The sequence below is a fragment of the Martes martes genome (assembly GCF_963455335.1).
Source record: "Martes martes genome assembly, chromosome: 9".
NCBI lineage: Eukaryota > Metazoa > Chordata > Mammalia > Carnivora > Mustelidae > Martes > Martes martes.
In genome coordinates this window covers 14,143,478-14,169,584 of record NC_137896.1, presented here as the reverse complement: position 1 = coordinate 14,169,584, position 26,107 = coordinate 14,143,478, and the positions used below count along the sequence as shown (strand labels likewise).

Genomic DNA, 26,107 nt, shown 5'->3' with positions numbered 1-26,107 from the left:
CACCCCCACCCCCACCCCGGAATCAGCACAGCTTGCCCCTCCCCCAGAAGACCAGCACAAACAAATGGCTGGCACCAAGCTTACTGATCATAGAGGCCTGCAAAACTAGCTCTTGGGGAAAACAGTATATAGCATTCTTTGTATTTTTATTCTTTAGTCTTTTAGTGTTATTTTTTCAGTTATTTTCTTATTTTTTAATTTTTTTAATTTTTATTTTTTATGTATTTCTTAATTTTTTGTTTCCTTTCATTGGAATTTCTTTTATATACAATAAATAATTTTATATATGTATATATAAACATATATGTATATATTTTTATTTTCTATATAATAAAATAATTGACATATAAATATGTACCTTTTTCTTTCATATATTTTCTTTCTTTCTTTCTTATTTTGAGATCTAGTTTTTTTTTAACCAGCAGACCAAAACACACCCAGGATCTAGGGTTTTTTGTTTTTTTGTTGTTGTCATCATTGTTGTTTTGTTGCTTTTTTTTTTCTTTTTTGTTCTTTTCTTTTCCGGACAAAATGACAAGAGAGAGAAATTCACCCCAGAAGAAAGAAGAAAAGGTAGTATTCACTACCAGAGATTTAATCAATATGGATGTAAGTAAGATGTCTGGACTAGAACTTAAAACAATGATTATAAAGACGATAGCTGAGCTTCAAAAAACATAGAAAGCAACAGAGAATCCCTTACTATAGAAATAAAAGAACTAAAATCTACTCAAACCAAAATTTTAAAATGCTATTACCAAGATGCAGTCCCAAGTGGTGTCATAAAAATGAGGATGAATGAAGTAGAAGAGCAAATCTGTGATATAGAAGATAAAATTATGGGGGCGCCTGGGTGGCTCAGTGGGTTAAAGCCTCTGTCTTCCGCTGGGGTCATGATCCCGGAGTCCTGGGATCAAGCCCCACATCGGGCTCTCTGCTCGGCGGGGAGCCTGCTTCCCTTCCTCTCTCTCTCTCTCTCTGTCTGCCTCTCTGCCTACTTATGATCTCTGTCTGTCAAATAAATAAATAAAATCTTTGAAAAAAAAAGATAAAATTATGGAGAATAAGGAAACTTAAAAGAAGAAGGAAAGAAAACTATGAGATCACGAAGGTAGACCTAGAGAACTCAACAATTCCATAAAAGAAATAAAATGCATATTATAAGAGTCCCAGAAGATGAAGAGCTGGAGGAAAAGGACAGAGAGTGTATTTGAACAAATCACAACTTCCCTAATAAGGACAAGGAAATAGGCATTCAATTCCAAGAGGCACAGAGAACTCCCCTCAAAATCAGTAAAAATAGGTCAATACCTCAACATATTATAGTGAAACTTGCAAATTACAAGGATAAAGAGAAAATCCTGAAAGCAGCTCTAGACAAGAGGTTCTTAACCTACCAGGGTAGACACATAAAGCTGGCACCAGACCTGTCCACAGAGACTTGGCAGGCCAGAAAGGACTGGCAGGATATATTCAGTGTGCTAAATGGGGAAAATATGAAGCCCAGAATACTTTACCCAACAAGGCTGTCATTCAGAATAGAAGGCAAGATAAAGAGTTTCAAAAGACAAACAAAAACTAAAGGAATTTGTAAAATGCTAAACCAGCTCTGCAAGAAATATTAAAGGGGACCCATTGTGTGGAAAGAGAGACCAAAAATAAGAAAGACCAGAAAGCAACAGAGACAATCTACAGAAGCAGCGACTTTATAGATAATATAATGGCACTAAATTCATATCTTTCAATAATTACTTTGAATATAAATGGACTAAATGCTCCAATTGAAAGACACAGGGTATCAGATTGGATGGAAAAAAAAAAAAAGACCAATTGACATGCTCTTTACAAGAGAGTCATTTTGGACCCCATGACACCTCCAAATTGAAACTGAGGGATTGGAGAACAATTTATCATCCTAACAGACATCAAAAGAAGCCCAGAGTAGCCATACTTATATCAGACAAACTAGATTTTAAACCAAAGACTGTCATAAGAGATGAAGAAGTACACTAGGTCATAATAAAGGGATCTATCCAACAAGAAGATCTAACAATTGTAAAAATTTATGCTCCTAACTTGGGACCAGCTAAATATATAAATCAATTAATAACAAACATAAAGAAACACATTGATAATAATACAATAATAGTAGGGGACTTCAGCACCCTACTCACAGTAATGGACAGATCACCTAAGCAGAAAATAAACAAGGAAACAATGGCTTTGAATGACACACTGGACCAGACGCACTTAACAGATATATTCATAGCATTTCATCCTACACTCTTTTTGAATACACCTGGAACATTCTCCAGAATAGATCACATACTGGGTCACATCAGGCCTCAACAAATACAAAAAGATTGATATCATACCATGCATATTTTCAGACCACAGTTCTATGAAGCATGAAGTCAACCACAAGAAAAATTTGGAAATGCCACAAATACATGGAGGTTAAAGAACATCCTACTAAAGAATGAATGGGTCAATCAGGAAATTATAGAAGAATTTTTTTTAAGATTTTATTTATTTATTTGTCAAAAAAAGAAAGTAAGCACAGTCAGGGAGAGCTGCAGGCAGAGGGAGAGGGAGAAAAAGGTTCCCCGCTGAGCAAGGAGCCTGATTTGGAAATCAATCCCAGGACCCCAGGATCATGACCAGAGCTGAAGGCAGATGCTTAACCAACTGAGCCACCCTGGCACTCAACAAAATTAAGGAAGAATTTTAGAAATACAGGGAAGCAAATGAAAATGAAAACACAACAGTTCAAACCTTTGGAATGCAGCAAAGGTGGTCCTAAGAGGGAAGTATACAGCAATATAGGCCTTCCTCAAGAAGCAAGAAAAGTCTTAAACACACAACCCAACCTTACACCTAAAAGAGCTGGAAAAGAACAGCAAATAAAGCCTAAATCCAGCAGAAGAAGATAAATAATAAAGTTTAGGGAAGAAATCAATGATATAGGAATCAAGAAACAGTAGAACGGATCAACAAAAGTAGGAGCTGGTTCTTTGAAAGAATTAACAAGACTGATAAACCCCTGGCCAGACTAACCAAAAAGAAAAGAAAAAGGACCTAAATAAATAAAATCATGAATGAAAGAGGAGTGATCACAACCAACATCAAAGAAATACAAATAATTGTAAGAGAGTATCATAAGCAAGTATATGCCAACAAATTAGGCAATCTGGAAAAATGGATAAATTCCTAGAAACATATAAGCTACCAAAACTGAAACAGGAAAAAATTAAAAACCTGAACAGAGGGGCACCTGGGTGGCTCAGTGGGTTAAAGCCTCTGCCTTCAGCTCAGGTCATGATCCTAGGGTCCTGGGATTGAGCCCCACATCGGGCTCTCTGCTCAGCAGGGAGTCTGCTTCCCCCCCTTCTCTCTCTGCCTGCCTCTCTGCCTACTTGTGATCTCTGTCAAATTAATTAATTAACTAATTAATTATTTTTTTTAAAAAACCTGGACCCATAACCAGCAAAGAAATTCAATCAGTAATCAAAAATCTCCCAACAAACAAGAATCCACGGCCAGACAGCTTCCTGGGGGAACTCTACCAAACATTTAGACAAGAATTAATACCTTTTCTTCTGAAACTGTTCCAAAAAATAGATGGAAGGAAAACTTCCAAACTCATTCTAGGAGGCCAGAATTACTTTGATCACAAAAAACCAAAGACCCCACCAAACAGGAGAATTCCAGACCAATATCCCTGATGAACAGGGATCCAAAAATTCTCACCAAGATACTAGCTAATAGGATCCAAGAGTACATTAAAAGCATTATTCACCAGGACCAAGTGGGACTTATTCCTGGGCTTCAGAGGTGGTTCAACATCCACAAGTCTATCAGTGTGATATTCCACATTAATAAAAGAAAGGACAAGACCCATATGACCCTCTCAAAAGATGCAGAAAAAAGCATTTGACAAAATAGAGCAGCGTTTCTTGATAAAAACCCTCCACAATGTAGGGATTGAGGGAACATATCTCAATATCATAAAAGCCACACACGAAAGACCCATAGAAAATATCATTCTACATGGGGAAAAACTGAGAGCTTTAGCCCTAAGGTCAGGAACACAACAGGGATGTCCACTCTCACCACTGTTGTTCAACATAGTACTGGAAGTCTTAACTCAGCAACTGGACAACAAGAAGAAAGAAAAGGCATCCAAATCCGATGAATTCAAACTCTCACTCTTTGCAGACGACATGATACTCTATGTGGAAAACCCAAAAGACTCCACCAAAAAATTGCTAGAACTGATACAGGAATTCAGCAAAGTCACAGGATATAGAATCAATACACAAAAGCCTGCTGCATTTCTATACACTAACAATGAAGCAGATGAAAGAGAAATCACGGAGTTGGTCCCACTTACAATTGCACCAAAACCCATAAGATACCTAGGAATAAACCTAACCAAAGAGGTAAAGGATCTGTACTCTGATCCAAAGAGATGGAAAAATGTTCCATGCTCATCAACTGGAAAAACAAATATTGTTAAAATGTCTATACTACCCAAAGCAACCTACATATTCAAATATCTCTACTAAAATACCACCAGCGTTTTTCACAGAGCTGGAACAAACAATTCTAAAATTTGCATGGAAGCAGAAAAGACCCCAAATAGCCAAATTAATGTTGAAAAAGAAAATGAAAGCTGGAGGCATCGCAATTCCAGACTTCAAGCTCTATTACAAAACTGTAGTCATCAAGACAGTTTGGTACTGGCACAAAAACGGACACATAGATCAATGGAACAGAATAGAGAACTCAGAAATGGACCCTCAACTGTATGTTCAACTAATCTTTGACAAAGCAGGAAAGAATATCCAGTGGGAAAAAGACAGTCTCTTCAACAAATGGTGTTAGGGAAATTGGACAGCCACATGCAGAAGGATGAAACAGGATTGCTTTCCTACATCATACAAAAAAATAAACTCAAAATGGATGAAAGACCTAAAGGTGAGACAGGAAGCCGTCAAAATCCTAGAGGACAACACAGACAGCAACCTCTTCAACCTCAGCCACAGCAACTTCTTGCTAGACACATCTCCAAAGGCAAGAAAAACAAAAGCAAAAATGAAGCATTAGGAACTTCATCAGGAGAAAAGGCTTTTGTACAGCAAAAGAGACAGTCAACAAAACTAAAAGGCAACCTATGGAATGGGAAAAGATATTCACAATGTCTTATCAGAGAAAATGCTAGTATCCAAAATCTGTAAAGAGCTGGATGTTATATGCAATTAATGAATCTTTGAACACTACATCAAAAACTAATGATGTACTATATGTTGGCTAACTGAACATAATAAAAAAAAAAGAACTTATCAAATTCAACACACAACAAACAAAAAAATCCATTCAAGAAATGGGCAGAAGACATGAACAGACATTTCTCCAAAGAAGACATACAAATGGCCAACAGATACATGATAAAATGCTCAACATCACTCAGCATCAGGGAAATACAAACCAAAACCACAATGAGATACCACCTCACACCAGTCAGAATGGCTAAAATTAACACCTCGGGAAACAACAGATGTTGGTGGGGATGTGGAGAAAGGGGAACCCTCTTACACTGGTGCTGGGAGTGCAAACTGGTGCAGCCACTCTGCAAAACAGTACGGAGGTTCCTCAGAAAGTTAAAAACAGAACTACTCTAGGACCCAGCAATTGAACTGACAGGTCTTTATCCAAAGGATACAAACACAGTGATTGGAAGGGGCACATGCATTGTTTATAGCAGCAATGTCCACAGTAGTGAAAATATACAAAGAGGCCAGACGAATTGAGAAAGAAGATGTTGTATATATATACAATGGAATATTACTCAGCTATCAAAAAATCTTGCATTTTGGAATAATGTGAATGGAACTAGAGTGTATTATGCTATGTGAAATAAGTCAGTCAAAGACAAATACCATATGATTTCAGTTCCATGTCTGCTCCCCTGTCCCTGCCTGCCTCTCTGCCTACTTGTGATCTCTGTCTGTGTCAAATAAATAAATATTTTTTAAAATAATAATAATAAAATAAAATGTAGCTACAAGCTGACAAACCAGCAGTTTCTTTGGCCCACCCCACCCTTCACCTACTGAACCAAAACATCTGGGATGGAATTTGGGAATCTGCACGTTGACAAGCCCCCTCAAGTAGTTCTGTTCTAAAACCAGCCTCTGGCAACCTCTCCTCTGCTTTCTGTCTGTGTGGATCTGCCTGTCCTAGATAGTTCTTATGAACGGAAGCATACAGGACATGACCTTTTGTATCCGTCTTCGTTCACTGAGCGCAATGTTTGCAAGGCTTGTCGTGCTGCAGCAAGAGTCAATACTTCATTCCTTTCCATGTCTGAAGACTACTCCATTGGAGGGCTAGGCTGCATTCTGTTTTGTTTATCCACGGATCCATTTATCGGTTGATCCTATGCCCTCACGGGCATCTGTGTTGCTTCCACCTTCTGACTATTGCAAATGGCCTTCTGTGAACATTCGTGTACACGTTTTGATTTGAACACCTGTTTTCCATTCATTTAGTTATAGACCTGAGAGCAGACTCCCTGGGTCATATGGTAACTCCATGTTTAACTTTTTGAGGAGCCACCAAACTTTTTACTTTTTTAATTTGGCCACTAGAAATCTTGACATTACATAGGTGACTTGCATCATATTTCTCTTGGACAGCGCTGCTCCAGAAGCTTCTTTCTGCCCAAGCGTTCCACAGAGGCTAACCTCTCCTGTATGTATACCATACCATCTGCCGAACAGGACTGGAGGAACGTAAATACTAAGAAGCAGATGCAGGAAACTGGAAATCATTACACCAAAAGTAGAAGAGAGCCAAGAGAGTAAGAAAAGAGGGTTATCACGAAGAGATTCATTTTTTCAAGAAAATGTGAATAACCATCACTGGATGTGCCTTTTGTGTCAGGCTCTGTGCTAAGTGCTTTCTAACTTTATTTATATATATATATATATATATATATATATATATATATTTTTTTTTTTTTTTTTTTTTCCACTCAGCAATCCTGGGAGGTGGGTAACGTGATAATGGGATTGTCCTCGCTCATTTTGCACAGAGCTAATACACAGCAGAAGAGTCCAGATTCAAACCCAGGCTTCACTGTAAAACCCAACTCTTGGTAGCCAAGGCAAAAATGAAACTTGGGCTCTGGAAAGCACTTTTTCACTGGGGCCGATTCAGAGGGAATGTCTGAGGGAGGAAATCTCTAATTTCAGAGGGAAATTCCGAGGCCAGGTATGTCACTTCCCTGCCCATTCTCAGAATGGCTCATGGCCAGAGGGAAACTTTCTCCTGACCTGTGACTTTGTACAAGAAACACTGATACAACGTGATCGTGTCCCCAAGGTAAGTGTTACCTAAAGGGCAGGGTCATTCCACAAGGCATGAAAAGGGAGGGCATAATGTTAGGTCTCAGAATTGATTAAGCGCAATTCAGTAGGGCTCTGGAGAAAAAGTGTAACTTTTTCTCAGAGTGACTGGAAAAATCCGGGAGGAACTCAGACAATACTGAACTTTCCCCTTAACTAGGCTTCTAGAATATCGATCCCTGCATTTGCTTGGCCTGGAAGCGGTCTATGACTTAGGCCTCTGCTGCCCTCTGGTGGCTCTGAGAGTAAAGGCACCCAGCCAAGAATTCTTTCCACTCAAAAACTCCCCTCCCATTGTTGTTACCACAAGCGTCCCCAAAACAGCTCAGCCCAGCATCTGAGCTCCCCACCGCTCCAAATAGGCCTTGAGCGCTCGCTGAATACCCGCACCGCATCTTCAGGGCTCTGTTCCCAGCCTCACTGTTATGCCCTAATAATGGGTCCGTGATTAAAGGAGCGAGACTAATACAAAGCGAAGGTCAAGCAAAGCTTTATTTTGTGCCAAGCATCAAGAATCTACCCGAACGCTCGGAGCCGCACCTCTTGCAAGAGAGGGCGACCCTTCTATGTTTCACAGACCAGCTTTTAAGGGCAAAGGCCATGCGGTCGGGCCTGGTCACGCACAGGTGACCAATGAGATTGTAACACACACAGGAAACTCCACAGTGATGCTAGGTGACCAATTGAATTACAATTTACCCTAGTAGACATTTGAATCAGCCTATTACACCTTGATTAGGATTGGCGCCCAAAAGGCTCCCAAAGGGTGGGGCCCATACTCCTTGGTAAGGAGGGAGACAGTATGCAACCCCCCACTGATCGGATGTCTCCACCTGGCCGGACCCACCCTTGTATCTGGGCTTTGTTACCTGGAGCTGGTTTCCGGGACTTGTTTTTAAGTGAATCCCCTGGGGGAAGGGGAGCAGAGACAGTTTAAGGGTTAAACAACAAGGCTTTTGTTTAACCTCAATGAAAGCCTCTTGCTAAAATATAAAAATATAAAATAGGTCCTTCCACTCACAAACTGCGTTTCATTTCCCTGCCCTGCTTGCACCGGGTCCTGGCTCAGGCTGGAGCGGGGACCCAGGTCACTCTTGGAAGAAAACAATTTCAAGAGCTGCTATCTGATGGTCTGTCTGTAGGACCAGGACAGCAGAGTGTCCAGAATATGAATGAGAAAGCATGAAAGGGAGAGTAGGAATAGGTCACAGATATCCAGGGCCAAGCTCCTCCCACCTGGGACCTGCTCTGCCAGACACAGGGTCTCAGGGCTGGAAGGGACTGAGACTCTTGAGGAACTGATGTTTGTCTCTCTGTGTCCCCTTCTCCTTCTCTTTTCTCCCTCCCTCCGTCTTCCTCCCTCCTCCATCACTCCCTACCATTCCTTCTCTCTGCCTTCAAGTCTCTCCCTCTTCCTCCTTCCTTCTCCCTCCCTCTCTCTCCTCTCTCCCTCTCTCTTTCTCCCTGTCTTTCCCTATCTCTCCCTCCCTTCTGCACATCCCTCTTTTTCCCTCTCCCTTCCTCCCTCTCCCTACTCTCTGCTTCTCTCTCTCCCTGTCTCTCCTGATATCTCCTTCTGTCTCCCTCCCTCTCTCTCCCTCCTTCTCCCTACAGAGAAAGAGGCAGCCCGCCCTAGCTCATGCAGCCAATCTGGACTGGAACCCAGAGTTTCCCCTGCCCGTTCCTTTTCCTTACTTCCAAAAATATCACAGTTGATGCCAAATCACTTGCCTACCTCCATTTTATAGTGAGAGAAAGTAGAATACCAAAATTGTTGAAGCATACAGACCGAGGTTCAGACTAGCCCCACAACTCACTCTGAGACCTTGGGCGAGTTCTATTTCCTCACGTGAAAGACACAGGACTTCCCAGGGCCGCTGTGCATGCCCAGTTCTCAGTCCAACACCTGGGACATAGTTGGTGCTCAGTAAGTGTTAGCTGTTAACTCTTTGGGGTGCTTCTTCGTTCTTTTCCAATGCTTGGGAATCTATAGGAAGCTGGCCTTCTAGGCACCAACACCCTTGACAAGGGAGCTTAACTTGGGTAGAAAAAGGAAGGTAGAACTTAAGAACATCCCCTTGCCAGGGGCACAGGTTGCACCTCACCCCTCTTACCCCTCTCACCCCACCCATCCCACTTACCAATGACGTTATGTTCCGCACAGAGAAAGATCCAGAAGAGCAGCAGGGAGAGGATGCAGAGCCCATGATATCACTGAGGCAGCACACACATGTGCCACCTGCGGTCTCCACCACCTGATGGTCAAGGAAAGGGATGGAGAAGTGGGGAGCTCAAAACCCACTGACTCTGGTCAAAGAACAGGTCTTAGAGGACTCACATTTGAGGACTAGTATGTATCAGAGCCCCAGAAATTCCTGCCCACTGGTCAGAAGGGTTGGAGGAGGTCATGGAGAGGACATGACTGCCAATTGACCTGCATGCTGGCCCTGGGCAGTTGGGGGCTCCTCCCCCTCCCTTGTCCTTGGAATGTTCCACTACTCACTGTTCCCATAGTGGGAGCCATTTTCAAGGATGTACCCTTGAGGGATCAAGATGTTGTTGAGACCCTCTGGCCAGTGCATGGGACTGAGCCCTGTAAAGGTCTCTCTGTAAACTGTTAAGGTTCCGGTGGTCAGGCGCTGACTTCTGCTGGCTTCTGGACCCCAAGACAAGCGTCCTGTGTAAGTTCCCTTGCACCTGCCACCTGCTGATGGGGAGTGATCTCTTTCTTCATCTCACCATGCCCTCTGTGTATAGGGAGCTGGTTTCAGATTTCACCCCCCAAGGTGAGCCAGCAGGAAGCTAAGGATGGGGAGGGGCGTGGTTGTGGTTTTTCATTCTGGTCAGAGCTAATTTCAGGGTGCAAGTTTAGGGCATCTCTAATAGAAGGGCCCACTGAGATCTGCTTCCCCAGGCCTGAGGCTGAAATGGTCTTAAACTGAGGAAGGAAAGGTTCTGATGGCTTTTTTGGTTTAGGGTACAACAGTAGGAAAAGAGGCCTAGAAAGGCCCGGAAGAGGGGGAGGGAGAAATGGAATTTGGCCCCATCTCAACCTTTGACCTCCAACTCCAACACAATCCCAAGGTCAAATTCAGCCCTTTGGTTCATGCGCTCCTGCACGCGCGCTTGCTCTCTCTCTCTCTCTCTCTCTCTCATTCTCTCCCCTCCCCCCAACCCCATGTCGTTGCTCCCATGTGGACAGAGTGGGCTGCCCCAGATGAGGAGGAAAGATCTGGAAGGGACATCTCTCCTGGTGCTCAGCCTGAGCTGGGCTTGGACTCACACCTTCCTTTCCAGCCCCACCCCCAGCAGAAAATCACCCTACTATATTTTAAGATCCCAGGATTGCTGTTTTCATTGAAAGCTTCTTCGTATTGATTTTTTAGACAGTGTCCATATATTATCTCTTTATTTAATGAACAATAACACGATAAGGAAAACAATGGAAGAAGAACCTAAATTGTTCAGCAGCCTATTACACCGACGAGGACGGGGGCGGGGGGGGGGTCCTCCTAGGTCCCTGCACTATGAGCCTGGGGCCCTGAGGGTCCCTAGGACGGCCACTGCAAGGCTCACTAGCCACTCTTCTTCGGATCAAACACAGACATGTCTCCTCAAAGAGATGAGTGTTCCGAACCAGTAGAAACCAGAATTTCACAGGCCAGTGTGAAAACAGAGGGAAAGGGGGCACAAAAAGACAACAGTGATGGAAATTTTTTTTTAGTGTTCAAGATTTTTATTTATTTATTGGGAGAGGGGCACAGGGAGAGAGAGTCTAAAGATTTTTATTTATTTATTGGGAGAGGGGCACAGGGAGAGAGTCTTGAGCAGACTCAGAGCCCGACACAGGGCTCGATCTCACGACCCTGAGATCACAACCGGAGCAGAATTCAAGAGTCCGACGCCTAACCGAATGCGTCATCCAGGTGCCCTGGAAGGTTTTTTTTAAGTTGTAACTTGCCTTTTTCTGTTAGAGTTGGGAATTATAAAAAACATTTTTGCAATATTCGAGGTGAGCACTAATATTCTTTCTTGTTATAAAAGTCCTGCCTACTTAGAATCTGTTTCTGTCCAAATTTTGAATGCATATGTCCTTTAACCCAGTACGACACACGAGGTTCATTACTTCCCTCCTCCATTCTCTCCTTTCTTGCTAATAGAATCTCAATTTTTAAATCCAGGTGGGCCCCTCCCTCAGCCTCAAGGATGAAGCACATTTCATCTAAGACAGTCACATTTTCCCCTTCCTGTTTGCAGACATTAGCTTTTCCAGCCAATGAGAGGACGAGGGAAACGTGGGGAGGGGTCGGCTTCCGAGGAAGACGGTCTCTGTCATTAAAAGGAGAGACCATTTGAGGTGAAGGTCTTTTCACCATTACCCTTTCCACAGACCTTCCTGCTGTGACGTCCAGAGCTGCAGCAACCGTCCCACACCCGTGAGGGGACTGTCTTGAGGACAAAAGCCAGCACGCTGAGGTTGGTGGGGAAGGAAGGAAGGGGTCTTCTTATTAGCGCTGTGGATGCCTCTCTCCAGACTCTGATGTGAGAAAATTAAATGTCTTTATTGACTAAGCCACTGTTGGGTGGGTTTTCTAACACTCAAAGCTCAACAAATTCCTAACAGACAGACTTGGGAATTATATTCATTCTTTCTGTCACTCAACAAACACTGATGGGGGCCTTTTCTGGGGGGGTCAGGCTCTATTGGAGAAACTAGAATTCTACCACAAAGAATTTCCCCAGATGTACCTGCAAAAGAAGGCCAACAATTATATGTACAAGGATTCATGTTCACCAGGAGAAGACTAATTAAATTAGCTATTTTCATGGTGTCATGTTACAAAATAATGTGATGACATAAATTTCTCCAGGATATAGAACATGATCCATTTTGTATGCATTTTTTAAATTTATTTTATCTTTTATATTCTGAGAACCTGAAGGCAACCCTTCCCTACAGCAAAGCTACCTGGAGGGGACAAACTGCCTGTCTTGAAGCCAAGGGCCAGCCCCCAGAGAAGGAGATCCAAGGTGGGATCATCCAAGAAACTATAGTGAACTAGTTTCCCACCCCAGTTCCATCCCCAACTCACATTCTCTATTAAAAGATCAGCAGGCCCAAGAAGAGCCCTGGTGATCCCACTCCTGAGGCTTGAGAGAGAGAAATCTACGGCAAATCAGCCGAGACTGACTCCCACCCACCTCTGCCCTCACCACCGGGGCAGCACCCACTTTCAGTGTTCTCAGAAAGGACGGGTTGCCTTATGTCCCGTAATCCTGCAGCCACGCTCAGACCCCCTAGCTCTCTCTCCTCATCCCGGCCCTCCAACAGCATAGGCAAGAAGGTCAGCACAGGGGCGCCTGGGTGGCTCAGTGGGTTAGGCCTCTGCCTTCGACTCAGGTCATGATCCCAGGGTCCTGGGATCGAGCCCCGCATCGGGCTCTCTGCTCAGTGGGGAGCCTGCTTCCTCCTATCTCTCCACCTACTGTGATCTCTGTCTGTCGGATAAATAAATAAAATCTTTAAAAAAAAAAAAAAAGAAGGTCAGCACAGTCTTTATTGGGGAAAAGCAGTACCCCACACCATTGCCCAAACCCACGACTCTGTTTCCCGTGCTCAGGGCCATGGCTGGAACAGAAGCAGAGCAGAGAAGGCAACGAGAGCCCCCAGGAGGCTCACAGCCCCAGGACATCACCCTCTTGTGGCAGCCAGGACAAGCGCCCCTGTCATCACCAAAGCAGCTCAGGACAAATCACGACACTAAGGCATCAGGATCCCTGCAGAAAGAAGCAGCAGCAGGTCACACTTGTGCCCTCCTGGCTCTGGCTGCCCCCCACCCTAGAGAAGTTCGGCACACATTGCTCCCCAAAGCCTTGGATGGCTCCCTGTTCCCCCAGACAATCCAGTCCAAACTGGCAGTGAAGATTACTCACTCAGATGTCAACTTTATGTCTCCTAGCACCCAAACAGCCCACTCTCGCCCCACCCCGACCGGGGTCCCCAAGTATGTCACACACATTCCAACCTTTGTGCCTTTGCTCACCACCAGACCGCCTGTCCAGCATGTTCTCTGTGCTTTCCTCCCTTTGCCACATCCTGCCTAGTCTTTAGGGCCCAGATTCAATCCTACTTTGGGCAGAAAGACCTTCCCAAGGAGCCACACCCACTCAGAGCCTAGACGCCCATGCAGTCTATACAAAGGTTTCCCATCTGGGGCACAGGATCTTTCTCTCCCACCAGACTCTCCAGGGCAAGAACTTTGTCTTGATCCTCTGAAGGCTCCTACCCAGGAGCTAAGCCCGTGCTCTCTGCGCAGAGCAGTCAAGTGCACTCTTATCAATGAGGCTGGCCGTGACTCACCTCCAGCAGAATCAGGGCTGAGGGTCCGGTTGGGGTTTGTGACCAGTTCCACTGGCAGTACAGATGGGACACAAAAGCGGCCACAGCCTGACTTGCAGCACTTTTCCCCGGCCTGGCAGTTCTCATCCATCATGCAGGTGACAATGCACAGGCCCACCAGAACGTGTGGACACTCACCACCCCACCCTGTGGGGTCAACAGAAACAGGTAGAGACAGGACTGTCGGCGCCACTGACTCTGGATGCAACTGAGACTCGGAGGCTCCAGACGAATCCATCCCTGACTGCAGCCAGATCTTAACCAAAGACCTGCCTGGAAAACCTGGGAGTTAAAGCCTCTGAGAATCAGCAGGGCCACAAGAGAGCATCTGGACCAGCAGTTTTCAAATGGTCTCCCACAAGTTGCCTGGAGGTCCCTGGGTTTGATACCACTGTGGAGGGGGCTGCGTGGAGTGCCAAGGAGCCCCCCACCATGGCTGGGCCTCCCAGTGTCCCTTCCTCGGGGAGGCCTCCCTCTGCCACCCCAGACAAGGTTTGGTGCCCTGCTTTGTGCTCCTCTCATCAGAATTCATTACAGTTCCTGATCTGTCTACTTTCTCTGATGAGTTATATAAGGACAAGAATCTATCTTCAGAAACTTGAACACTGCCTGGGAATCTACACGTTGTCTAAAAACAACATCTGAGCCAGTGATTCTGAAGTGGAGTTCTACAGTGCCTGGTATAAAAGGAGCATTCAAAAATATGGATTTGTTTAAAAATACGTATGTTGAAGACAGTAAACAACGTGTGTTAAAGAGGATGTGGAGAAAGAGGAACGCTCTTACACTCTTGGTGGGAATGCAAGTTGGTACAGCCACTTTGGAAAACAGTGTGGAGATTCCTTAAGAAATTAAAAATGGAGCTTCCCTATAACCCTGCAATTGCACTACTGGGTATTTATCCCAAAGATACAGATGTAGTGAAAAGAAGGGCCATCTGTACCCCAATGTTCATAGCAGCAATGGCTACAGTTGCCAAACTGTGGAAAGAGCCAAAATGCCCTTCATTGGATGAATGGATAAAGAAGATATGGTCCATAGATACAATGGAGTATTATGCCTCCATCAGAAAGGATGAATACCCAACTTTTGTATCAACATGGACAGGACTGGAGGAGATTATGCTGGGTGAAATAAGTCAAGCAGAGAGAGTCAAGTATCATATGGTTTCACTTACTTGTGGAGCATAAGGAATAACACTGAGGACATGGGGAGATGGAGAAGAGAAGGGAGTTGGGGGAAATTGGAGGGGGAGATGAACCATGAGAGACTGTGGACTCTGAAAAACAATCTGAGGGTTTTGGAGGGTCGGGAGATAGGAGGTTGGGAGCCTGGTGGTGGATATTATGGAGGGCATGTATTGCATGGAGCACTGGGTGTGGTGCATAAACAATGAATTCTGGAACACTGAAATTTAAAAAATAAAAATTAAAAATAAAAAATACGTATCTTGAAACAAAGAAATCAGATCAGGAATGCTCTTATCTATTGCAGATATGTTGCTAAGAATCTGGTCAGAAAACCATGACCTTGGGCAACTCCCTCACCTTACAGATGGAGAAACTGGCTCAGGACGAGTCTGCTTCCCTGAGGTTACAGAGCCGGTCAGCGGCAGAACCAAGACCAGAAGCCATACCACCTGTCTTCCAGTATCAGAACTTTTCCTTCTAACTCACACTGCCTTCCCCTAGTTCTTTCAACACCAGTGCGGGGCCCTGGGCTCCAGGAGAGGTGGGGTGGCTTTGGGCTGGGTCTAGGAGGACAGGAGGGATGAGAACTCGGACTCCTCCCAGGAAGGGAAAGACCAGAAGGCCACAGATGGCTCCCTCCCCAACCCACCCTGAAACTCACGAACCCCTTCCCCAAGGGGCCAACATACCTCCCCGAATGTCTCCACGGCATGAGTGGCCACAGCCGGTGCTGCAGCACTTATGCCCCTGGGGACAGGACTCGTCCCTGTCACACAGCTCCTCGCACGGAAGGGGGTCAGCAGGACATTCGCCACCAGACTCTGCCACAGAATCAAAGCATGGGACCCAGAGGTGTTCAGACCCAGTGTTTCCAGTTATTTTCACTGTGACTCCTGAGTTTTATTACATTATATATATTTCATTGTGTATGTTAATCCATATGCATGCTTAAAATATGTATTTATGTGCATATACGTATGTACTTTACAGTCTATTTCTTTTTTTTTAAAGATTTATTTATTTAACAGACAGAGATGACAAGTAGGCAGAGAGGCAGGCAGAGAGAGGGGGGGAAGCAGGCTCCCTGCTGAGCAGAGAGCACAACGCAGGGCTCCATCTCAGGACCCCGAGATCACGACCTGAGCAGAAGGCAGAGGCTTTAACCCACTGAGCCACCCAGGCGCCCCTCTTTTTTTTTTTTTTTTTTTTTTTTTAATGCTGGTCATCGACTACTAAAATGGTCTCAAGACTCGAAGTCTGGAAAACACTATGGATATCTAACCCACTGTGGCAAACAGACTTACGGCCAGCCCCACATTCACTGTCCCTCCCTCCTTCCCATGGTAGACACCTATGATGGTGGCCCCCAGGGAGCCACACCTCCCATGTGGTCTCTGGGCAGGACTGTGTGTCTTGCTTTGACGAACAGGACACCAGCAAGTGTGATGCAAGCAGAGGCTTGATAAGCACTTGTGTGTTGGGGTTTGTCCGCTTAAAACACCCCCCGCCTTGGAAGCCAGCCGCTATGCCATGAAGAAGCTTGAGCTCAACTCCAGAATGATGAGATGCCCCAAAGAGGGAGAAGCTGGATGAAGAGACGCATCCTGCCCGGTCCAGCCACCGTCAAGTTCCCCGCTGGGCTCCCAGCTGCACGCAGCTGCATGAGTGACCTAGCTTTGCCGTGTGGGCAGAAGAACGGCCCAGGTGAGCCCCGCCAACTCAAACAGCCACGGGAAAGAGGCAACTGTTGTTATTTTGAGCCACTAAGTTTGGGAAGTATTTGTTATGCAGCCGTGGACAACTGAAGCACTTGCTAATGAAACCACAGTTGTGTTTGGAGAGGCAGCGAGCCCAGCCAGCTGCAAAGCTTTGCTTCCCCAAGTTACCTTGTAACTAGGAGTGGCCACAAACTAGGACAGAAGCTGGAAAAACTTTTGCATTCTTGACCCAACTACAGCACCTTTCAAACTGCGCCCTGACTTCTCTTTCTTCCAGTGCAAAGACAGACCTAACCCAAGGAGGTAGAGCCATCTTCTTTCAACCACGAGGCAACGAGTATGACGAAGCCAAGGAAGGCAAAGGAGAAGGAAAAAAAATAAATAACCTCATCCTCATCGGTGTTGTGGAGCCATCACCCCAGCCCTGGTCCCCACTTCAGGACTTCTTGTTATGTGAGGAAAAAGGAACCCCTATTTTGTTAATTTTCTGTTGCATACAGCCAAGCACAACCACGATGTGCCCCTTCACCACCCCTCTGAAGACAGTGATGCCCAGAGAAGAGAAGGGGTTTACCCAGAACGACAGAGTCAGTCAGGGGCAAAGCAGGACAAAACTCAGCCTCTTGGTTTGCAAACAAGCACTCTTTCTACTACAACATCCTTAAAACACGCAGGCCCCGGGCCAGGTCCCCCGGAGCAGGCACGCCCTAGGAACCCACATCCAAACCAAACTGCCTGGCCGTGACTCATTCATCTCAGTGTTTATTTCAGCTTCTTTAAGTGGAGAAAAGAAGCGACAGGCTATTAAAAGCATTGTGGAAGACCGAAGCAGGACTGGCCCAGTGCCTCTGAGTTGGGACATGTAAGTACAGTTGCCTATGGCTGGCTCTGGGAAGTCTGCCGTGATGGAAAAAAGCCAGTGTTGGCCTCCCAGGAGGCTATGTGCAGCTGACAGTCAGGGTCTAATAACCCGGCATCACAGGATTTTCCTGAACAGTCCCTATTTCAAAGAATCTCTGCCATTGTCAGAACACATCGAATCTGATTTTTTATCCAGAACACATGGTCACGCTAATTGCCAGATGTGCCTTTCCACACCTCCCCACCTGCTTGACAAACACTAAAATCTATTTAACAAAGAGCGAAGCCTTTCATCCCACAGTTGAGAAGGCTGGGCATTAAAAAAAAAAATCTCTGGTGGGAAAAACCTAGCAATATAACTTCTCATGGGGTTATACAGAGAAGGACACTTCCCAGATGTCACCATTTTGCTGAGCTTGGCCCTGAAGTGACTAATGCCAGGAGCGTTCTGCTGCTACTCATCCCCAGGACTAGGCATGGAGAAACCTCTACTCTCTTCCAGGCTAGGCTTCCTTGAGGTCCCTGGAGTTTTGTCAAATAGTAGACACAGTGAAGGGACTCTTGGGGAACAGGCTAAAGCCCTGAGGGTCAGAGCACATGCCCTTTGACCAGTGCCCACCATGGCCACCACTGCATCCCCCATGAATTCCTGTCAAATAATTCCCTACTCTCAGCTCAAACAGTGGAACTGATGGCCTCCAAGCCAGACTATGCCATCCTTACAATTTTTAAGATTTATTTATCTATTTATTTTAAAGAGAGAGGGAGAGAGAGCACAAGTGGGAGAGGCAGAGGGGAAAAGAGAGAGGGAGAGAATCTCAAGCAGACTCTGCGCTGAGCACAGAGCCTGATGCAGGGGTGCATCTCACAACCCTGAGACCGCGACCTGAGCCAAAATCAAGAGTCAGCTGCTTAACCAACTGAGCCACTCGGGCACCCCACTCTTAAAACTTTATATTCAACTGAAATCTGGATGTCTAGAAGTTCTATCCATCAGTCCTTGTCCTATGCCCAGAAACCTTGTGAAAACATGACTAGCACCATCATGCCAGACAGGACCCTCTGCCTCTCACTCTCTCAGGTTTCCCAAACTAGGTAAGCTCAGTTCCTCATACCACATGGTTTCCAGGCACCTCATAGTTATCTAACCAGGAATCAGGATGAGAAAGAGGAATGAGAGTCAGAATGGGAATGGTCATCCCCACCCTTCAAATATGCCCCTATCCCAAGACCCAAGCTATCACACACCAAAAAAGTGGAATAAAAACCTGACACCCAGGAAATACTCAGACATAGGCTTTCCTGTTGCCCCAGCTCTAACCTTCCACTATATTTGAGGGAAGGACAGTGGTGCTGATAGAAAAGTGTAATCTCAAAACTTCTTAAGCCAAGAAGGGCCCTCTGAGCCATCATACCTCCTCTTGCAAACAGACAGCCAGCCAGACAGACAGCCAGCAAAGGAGCAGGACTGGCCTGTGGTCAATGGTGGCAGAACTGGGTCCCAAATTCCCAGCTCTGACACCCGGACCGATGATGTGGTCCTTTAAGCCACATCATTGTGATTCCCTACACTCCACGAGGATTACCCAAGAACAAGAGCTGGGACTCACTCACCGGGAGACTGGGTGGCTCCCTGCTCAACAGGGAGTCTGCTTCTCCCTCTCCCTCTGCCCCTCCGGTGCTCCTTCTCTCTCTCTCTCTCACTCACTCTCTCAAATAAAAAAATAAATCTTTATTTTTAAGTCTCCTAATAAATCTTTTTAAAAAGATTTTTTTTAATAAAGTAAAATGAAAACCAGACTGGGTCTCTCTTCCCTGCTTTTACAAGCCCCGCAAAGGCTTCCTAGTGCATTCAGAACAAAGCCTTAGACAGAAGCCCTGGAGTCTCACCCGAAATCTGGACTCTCCCTAAGTGGAGCCACCTTCCTTCTCTTTGCCTTTCCTCCACCCCCACTGACCTCCTTTCACTTCCTTGAAACAGTAAGCTCTTCCCTACTCCCAGCCTTGGCCCGTGCAGCTCCCACTCATCCTCCAGGTTGAAAGGACACCTCCTAGCCTCTGCCTTTGGCTCGGGTCATGATCTCGGGGTCCTGGGATCGAGCCCCATGTCAGGCTCTCTGCTTGTCGGGGAGCCTGCTTCCCTTCCTCTCTCTCCGCCTGCCTCTCTGCCTACTTGTGATCTCTGTCTGTCAAGAATAAATAGAATCTTTAAAAAAAAGAAAGAAAGAAAGAAAGAAAGAAAGAAAGAAAGAAAGAAAGGACACCTCCTCTCCAGCTCGCTTTGATGTCCCTTCGCAGCCCTCATCACAGTTGGTGCCCAGTATTTATAACCACGGCGGCCTTGCTCACCATGGGACATGTATGCCAGCCTGGCAGAGGCTCGACAGGTAGTGAGCAAGGGAGAAAGTGGGGGGAGTGGACAGACAGGTCAGACTTGGGATGGTGGGGAGGGAATCTGAACAGAGAGGTGCTGGGCATCACAGCACAAGCTGCTGAATGTTATTCGGCAGGTTTTCTAAAGGCTTTTTAAATACATTTCTTGGGACGCCTGGGTGGCTCAGTCATTGAGCATCTACCTTCGGCTCGGGTCGTGATCCCAGGGTCGTGGGATTGAGTCCCACATCAGGCTCCCTGCTCGGCGGGAAGCCTGCTTCTCCCTCTCCTGCTCCCCCTGCTCGTGTTTCCTCTCTTGCTGTCTCTCTGTCGTAGAAATACACAGAATCTTTTAAAATAATAAATAAATAAATTCTTCCAAAGTGTATGATATAGACCCCCAGTGTGATGGGTTTAGGAGATGGGGGTGACGAGGTCGTGAGAGGGGAGCCCCCATGAAGGGGACACTGCCCGCGCTGCACCCTTCCACCCTGTGAGCTCCCGGGGAAGACATGGCAGTCTGTGAACCAGGAAGCTGGCTTTCCCCAGATACTGAATATGCTGGCATCTTAATCTTGGACTTCTCAGCCTCTAGAATTTAAGACATAAATTTCTTTTATTTATAAACCCAGTCCATGGTATCCTGTTCTAGCTGCCCAAAGGACCTTATCACTTTTTGAGGTAAGTACACTCATCTCCACCCTACAGAGACAAAGGCCAGGACCAGAGAGGCCACACAGCAAGCAGAGAAGCCACAGCTCACATCATACTCAGACCAGAGCTGCCTCGCAGGGCAGGTCCCAGTGTCTGCCCGGAGCCCTCGGGCGGCCTGACCGTCCCACCGCCTTACCAAGCCGACCAGCACTGGCTCTGGTAAAACTCTGGCCATGTCAGAGCTGAGGGAGAGCAGGAACTGTTCAGAGCCCAGGACGGACAGCCTCCTGTGACGACGAGTGTAGTAACCAGTCCCACTGAGCAGCCCAGCCCAGGCCCGGAGCCCTAGGGAAGTCATTGCCTACTAAGACTGCAGCCAGTTCCGCCTCCCGCTAGACGAGGACGCACACTCAGCCAGTAAGTACGCTCCGGGAGATCTGCAGGGAGGTCACTGTTGCAGGCTGCCTGGCTCCAAGGGAGGAGGCAGCCCTGTCTGGCCTGGCCAGGGCCCAGAGCTGCTCACAAAGGGCCTGGCCTGGGTGCCGGCCTGTCCCTCAGCGCCTGTCACTCGGCCATCAGCTTCACACACTGGAAGACTGTGCTGGGCCCTGCAGGCTGGCGGTGAGTGACTGGCCTGACACAGGTTCCCAGGCTCTGGTTCCAAAACTGGGCCAAAAGAGTCCTGGCAAGGAAGACAACCCTCTATTCTCCCTTACGGGCAGGGCGCCCGAGAGAGTTGCCGAAGCCAGACAGAGACAGCCCCACGGGGTCCAGGGAAGGGGCTGCTACCTGGCAAGGTTTGGCTGGGAGGAACGAGGCGGTCACATGCTGTGGAGTTCCAGGGTCTCCAAGAGGAAGAGGTCCGGGGAGGAGAAAGCAATCCTGGTTCTTGATAAAAGGGGCTGGTGACCAACCGCACTCCTGAGGAAGCCCAACTTAGCAGGCAACAGGAAGGAAGCCAATGTCCACTGAGGGCTAAACACTTTACATACTTTGAACCTTTACAACAACCTCCAAGGCTTATTTTTTTCCATTTGACAGAGAAGGGAAATGTGGCCCAGAGAAGCAGAAGACACTTGACCAGGGACCTGCTGGCCGGTAACTGGGGAGCCTCAGGCTTGAACCCAGCTCTCTGATGACCCAAATATAAGCTTTTCTACTGGAATAGCTGCCACATGCACTCACAGAGAACGATTCCAGTTTCTTTAGGAAACATAATGGAAAGCGTGATGTAAGACCCCATTTAATGCAGTGAAGAAAAAATAAAACTTAGGCATTAACTTATCAAGAAGTATTTTAAAACTATAAACCACCCTGAGATACACCAAACACACCTGGACAATGGGAAGACATAGAGATTCAACATAAAAATGTCCGTTGTCCCTAAGTTAATTTTTTTAAGATTTTATTTATTAAGTTGAGAGAGAAAGAGTGAGAGAGCGAGCAAGAGCAGGGCAAGGGGCAGAGGGAGAGGGAGAAGCAGGCTCCCTGCTGAGCAGGGATCCCAACGTGGGGCTCAATCTCAGGACCCCGAGATCAGGACTTGAGCCAAAGGCGGACGCTTAACCCACTGAGCCACCCAGGTGCCCCCCTGAAATTAATTTATATATCTAACATCTCTCTAAAAAAAGCAGCCTTCATATTTTCAGGGAGGGGGGTAGTGCGAAACAATATGATAATAAAATCTATATGGAAGCACAAACAAGCAAAATTAACCATAAAAATCTGGAAACGACAGGGACATGAGAAGGAACAAGCCAACAGAGAGACACCATCAATTTCTAATACTTTTTGTAGGCCTCTCAGAAGCCAGGGGAGGAGGCGAGCACGAGAGCAGAAAGTTCCGCAAGCCACAGATCTCCCTGCCGGCAGCCTCCTCTGCCGGCCTGGATCCCATGCCACAGATCATCCTGGCTGGGGTACCTTTTGTCTGTGGTTTGTTTGTTTGTTTTTAAGTTCTCAGAATTTGGCAGGCAATTATGGTTGCTCAAAGTAAGGAAAAACCAGTAATAGTATGGTGTGGGCTTATTTGAGAAAGGAGACGGCAGGCCAGCGAGCCCGGGAACGCCCGGGGCAATATTTCTTACCTAGCTTGGGTTTAGTGACTGGGACCACACAGCGCTTGTTGCAGCCAAACGTGCAGCATTTCTCTGTACCTGGACAAGTCTCATCAGTGACGCACCTTTGGAAGCAGGATTGTTTCCGAACAGCCCTGGGACAATCTCCTTTCCTCCCTGTAGGGAAAAAGGGAGACAGCCATACACACAAAAAAAGAGAGAGAGAGAGAGAGATAGTAGTGCCCGGTGGCTCCCACAGGTTTAGCAAAAGGGAAAATCACAGAAAGGAAGGAAGCTCTGAGCTTCTTCAGGACGCTCAACCCTGGTGCTAAAGCAAAGACAATAACAATGATGAGAGCTCACATTTACTGAGTTCACCTTGTGCCAGGAACCTCTCATTTGATCCTCATAACAATCCCAAGAGGTACAAACCATTATGCCCATTTTACAGGTGAGGAAATTCTGCTTTAAAAGCTTAACGCTTACAAAGAGTGGCTTACAGCTTATTTGCAGCAAGAAAAGTCTCCCTGGCTTGAAATCTACTCTTGTGATCACCACCTCTAACAGGCTTCCCCTCACAGTTTGGCCCCCCAGCCTTCACGGGAGCCCTGAGTGCAAATAAAAGGCAGAGACCATCAGTGTGTCTTCCTTTCTGATAGAGGACAAAGAACTGGGGGTTGCATGATTAAAGAAGAAACCCCCAAACCGGGGAGAGATGCTGCAGACAAGGTCCATTTCCAGAGCCCATCTAAGAGATAGGAGGCTCTCTGGGTCTTTCTAGCCCAGAGGCAAGGTCAGAGAGCACACCTGGATTGTGCCCCTCCAGCCAACCTACCTTCTGGAAGGCCTCCTCGGCAGACACGACCGCAGCCGGTGCTGCAGCACTTTTGCCCAGCAGGACATGACTCATCCCCCTGGCACAGCTCTCTGCACGGGTGCTTATCAGGAGGGCATTCTCCCGCTTTCACTGCAAAAGATATCCCACGAGGTTGAGGTGACTGGCTAAGCCTCAAGAAATGGGGAACGGAAGCCAAGCATTTCAAGGCTCTTCAGGCTCTGCCAACATTCCTATCCAAGATACCTCTGCCACTGCTGTCCCCTCCCCTCACACAACCCCTGACACTTGCCCACCACTACTGAATGTCGGGCCACTTTGCAGATAAAGAGAGGGAAAGGTTGGTGTGATCCTGTTCACATTTAAGGAGCTCTAGAGAAAAGCCAGCACCTCTACTAAGCCAGACTGGAAGGCCTACCTCCTTGTCCAGAGAGGGTAGAGAAAGCCAGGAAGACCTATTCCAGCTGTCCTGAGAATCTACGCATCCAGTCCTGTCCTACAGAGATGACCATCTCCACAAATGAGGACTCTCACTCCAGGAAGAGGCAGGGGAGGTCTTCTTCTTAGTCACTTTGTTACTGTTAGCCAGGGATCCCAAATAATAGCTCACCATGCTCTCCTGCAGCCACCCAGGAGGTCAGGGACCCAAGAGCAAGAAGGGCCTTCAGGAGGAAGAGGCAGCTCAGCATGACAATGGTGCCGAGAGTTGAGATGAGCGCTCAGTCCAGGCGGGAGGTGTACACCTTGCTTAGGGCACCCACCAAGGGATGGGCAGGACTAGGAGACTGCCCTAAACCCAGTCCCAAAGTCTTCCCTTTCGCAATATTCCCCCAAGGATGTGTTCTCCCGACAAGAAGAAAAGTGACTGGTTGCTGGTATGTGGGAAACTTCCTGGCACTCCCAAAGGCACATGTGATGACAGTGACCAAAGTCTGTAATGGAACATACACAACACCCCTGGACAATGAGGAAGAACCTGATGGGTACTTGGGAGAAATGAGGGATGGCCACTGAATACAGGATCAAAGGGAGCCCTAAAGGGCTTTGGAAGGACACAGCTGTAGCCAAAGTGACGGAGGGAAGGACCAGAGATGCAACTTAATAAAAACCAAAGCTAATAAAATGCAGTGTGGCTCCTGTTCATCCTAGCAACCTAGAAAACAGAGAATGGAGCAGACTACTTAGAAACCGTGAAAAAAAAACTACAGTAAAGGCATATTTGAGTTTGTTCAGAATGAATACAAATGCACCAACACCTGCATCTTTGTCTGTCTAGCCCATACAGGTCATTTTTGGATTGTGTGAAGGCTAGTTCACAGAACCCAAAAGAAGTTGCTATGATTCAAGTAGTCTAGACCATCTATCCTCCCTTTCTTCATCTCCTCTCTCTCTCTATTTCATTTGACTTATCTGTCCTGCTTATGACTTTGGTCAGACATGATATTTAATGGTATCCACTGGGACTGCTTAGCCCGTAAGATTAAAGAGCAGAGGAAATTCAAGGCTTAAAGTAAAAATCTCCTTAATAGAGCCAAAGAGTTTGGTGCTAAAGAGTTGCCTTATTGTTTTAAGGCTGATATTGGAGCACGGATATATTTAACATTTGTTGACTTAACAACAATTCAATGACTTAACGTGTTTTATACATATTATTTATTTTACTTCTCACAATAATCTTGCAGAGGTAATAAAAACTGGTTCAGAGGGCTTGAGAAAGAATACCCAAGGTCATAAAGCTCGTAAGTGGTGGTTACCAGAATTTAATAATAGTAACGACGATAGCATTGCTTGAGGGCTTACTTGCGCCACAATTCTAAGTGCTTTATACGAATTAACTCACTTAATCCTCACTGCAACCCTGTGAATTAAGTACTATTATCCCCGCTCTACAGATGGGGAAACTGAGGCACAGAAAGACACATACGTCACACAGTTAAGAGGTGGTAGACCAAAGGCAGGCACCCCAATTCCATAGTCAGCGTTCTTAATCACCATATCATCCTGGATTTGAAGTCAGATCTTTCTACATGAAAAAACTCGTACTTTTTACTACCTCATATTGTGACCTGGTAAAAGTAACTTTCTCTACTATCCATAAATCGATCCAGTTCTATTCACGAACATCTCAGCTCTAAGCCAGAGCTAAGGGGAGCTCTGAGGAACTCCAGACGCCTCCACTGCGTCCCCCGCCCATCCCAGAATCACCAGTCTGGAGAGAGCAGCCCAGCTCCCTAGGGCTTGGGGAGTCCACTCAGCCTTCATTATGCTTTCAGATAAAATAGGCTGCCCCTGGGGCCTAGCCCTAGAAGGACCCTGTGGGCCAGACCCCCTGTTGGGGTTGGGTTTTGGGTCCTCGCATTAGACCGACTCTACGGCTTTCAAAGACTGAACTGTAGGCGCCGCTGTGCTCCCCTCCTCCTCCTGCCCCGCACTTCACCAGCCTGCGCCCAGCGGAAAGATCTCTCGGACCAAATACCCACAGTCTGCACCCGAGGCGCGGCCCTGCCCTAGACAAAGCCCCCGCCACCGCGCTCACTGCGCCGTTAGGAGTCCGGGACCCCAGCGAGACGCGGCCTTGCGGTTCCCATGGAAACCCAGCATGTCGCC

General features: G+C 46.6%; 1 protein-coding gene across 2 annotated transcripts; it reads right to left on the bottom strand.

Annotated features, from left to right (window-relative positions):
- Positions 1 to 12,952: 12,952 nt before the first annotated feature.
- Positions 12,953 to 26,101, bottom strand: WFDC3 (WAP four-disulfide core domain 3). Of its 2 annotated transcripts, none has more exons than XM_080814039.1 (6): positions 26,037 to 26,101; positions 23,501 to 23,632; positions 22,696 to 22,842; positions 15,692 to 15,823; positions 13,774 to 13,959; positions 12,953 to 13,190 (listed from the first exon to the last, which is right to left on the bottom strand). In XM_080814039.1, coding segments are annotated over exons 1-6 (615 nt in total). In that variant the 5' UTR covers positions 26,038 to 26,101; the 3' UTR covers positions 12,953 to 13,173. The 2 variants fall into 2 exon arrangements, with proteins under 2 accessions (XP_080670165.1, XP_080670166.1); XM_080814040.1 differs by lacking the exon at positions 26,037 to 26,101 and adding an exon at positions 24,111 to 24,208.
- Between the last annotated feature and the right edge of the window lie 6 nt (positions 26,102 to 26,107).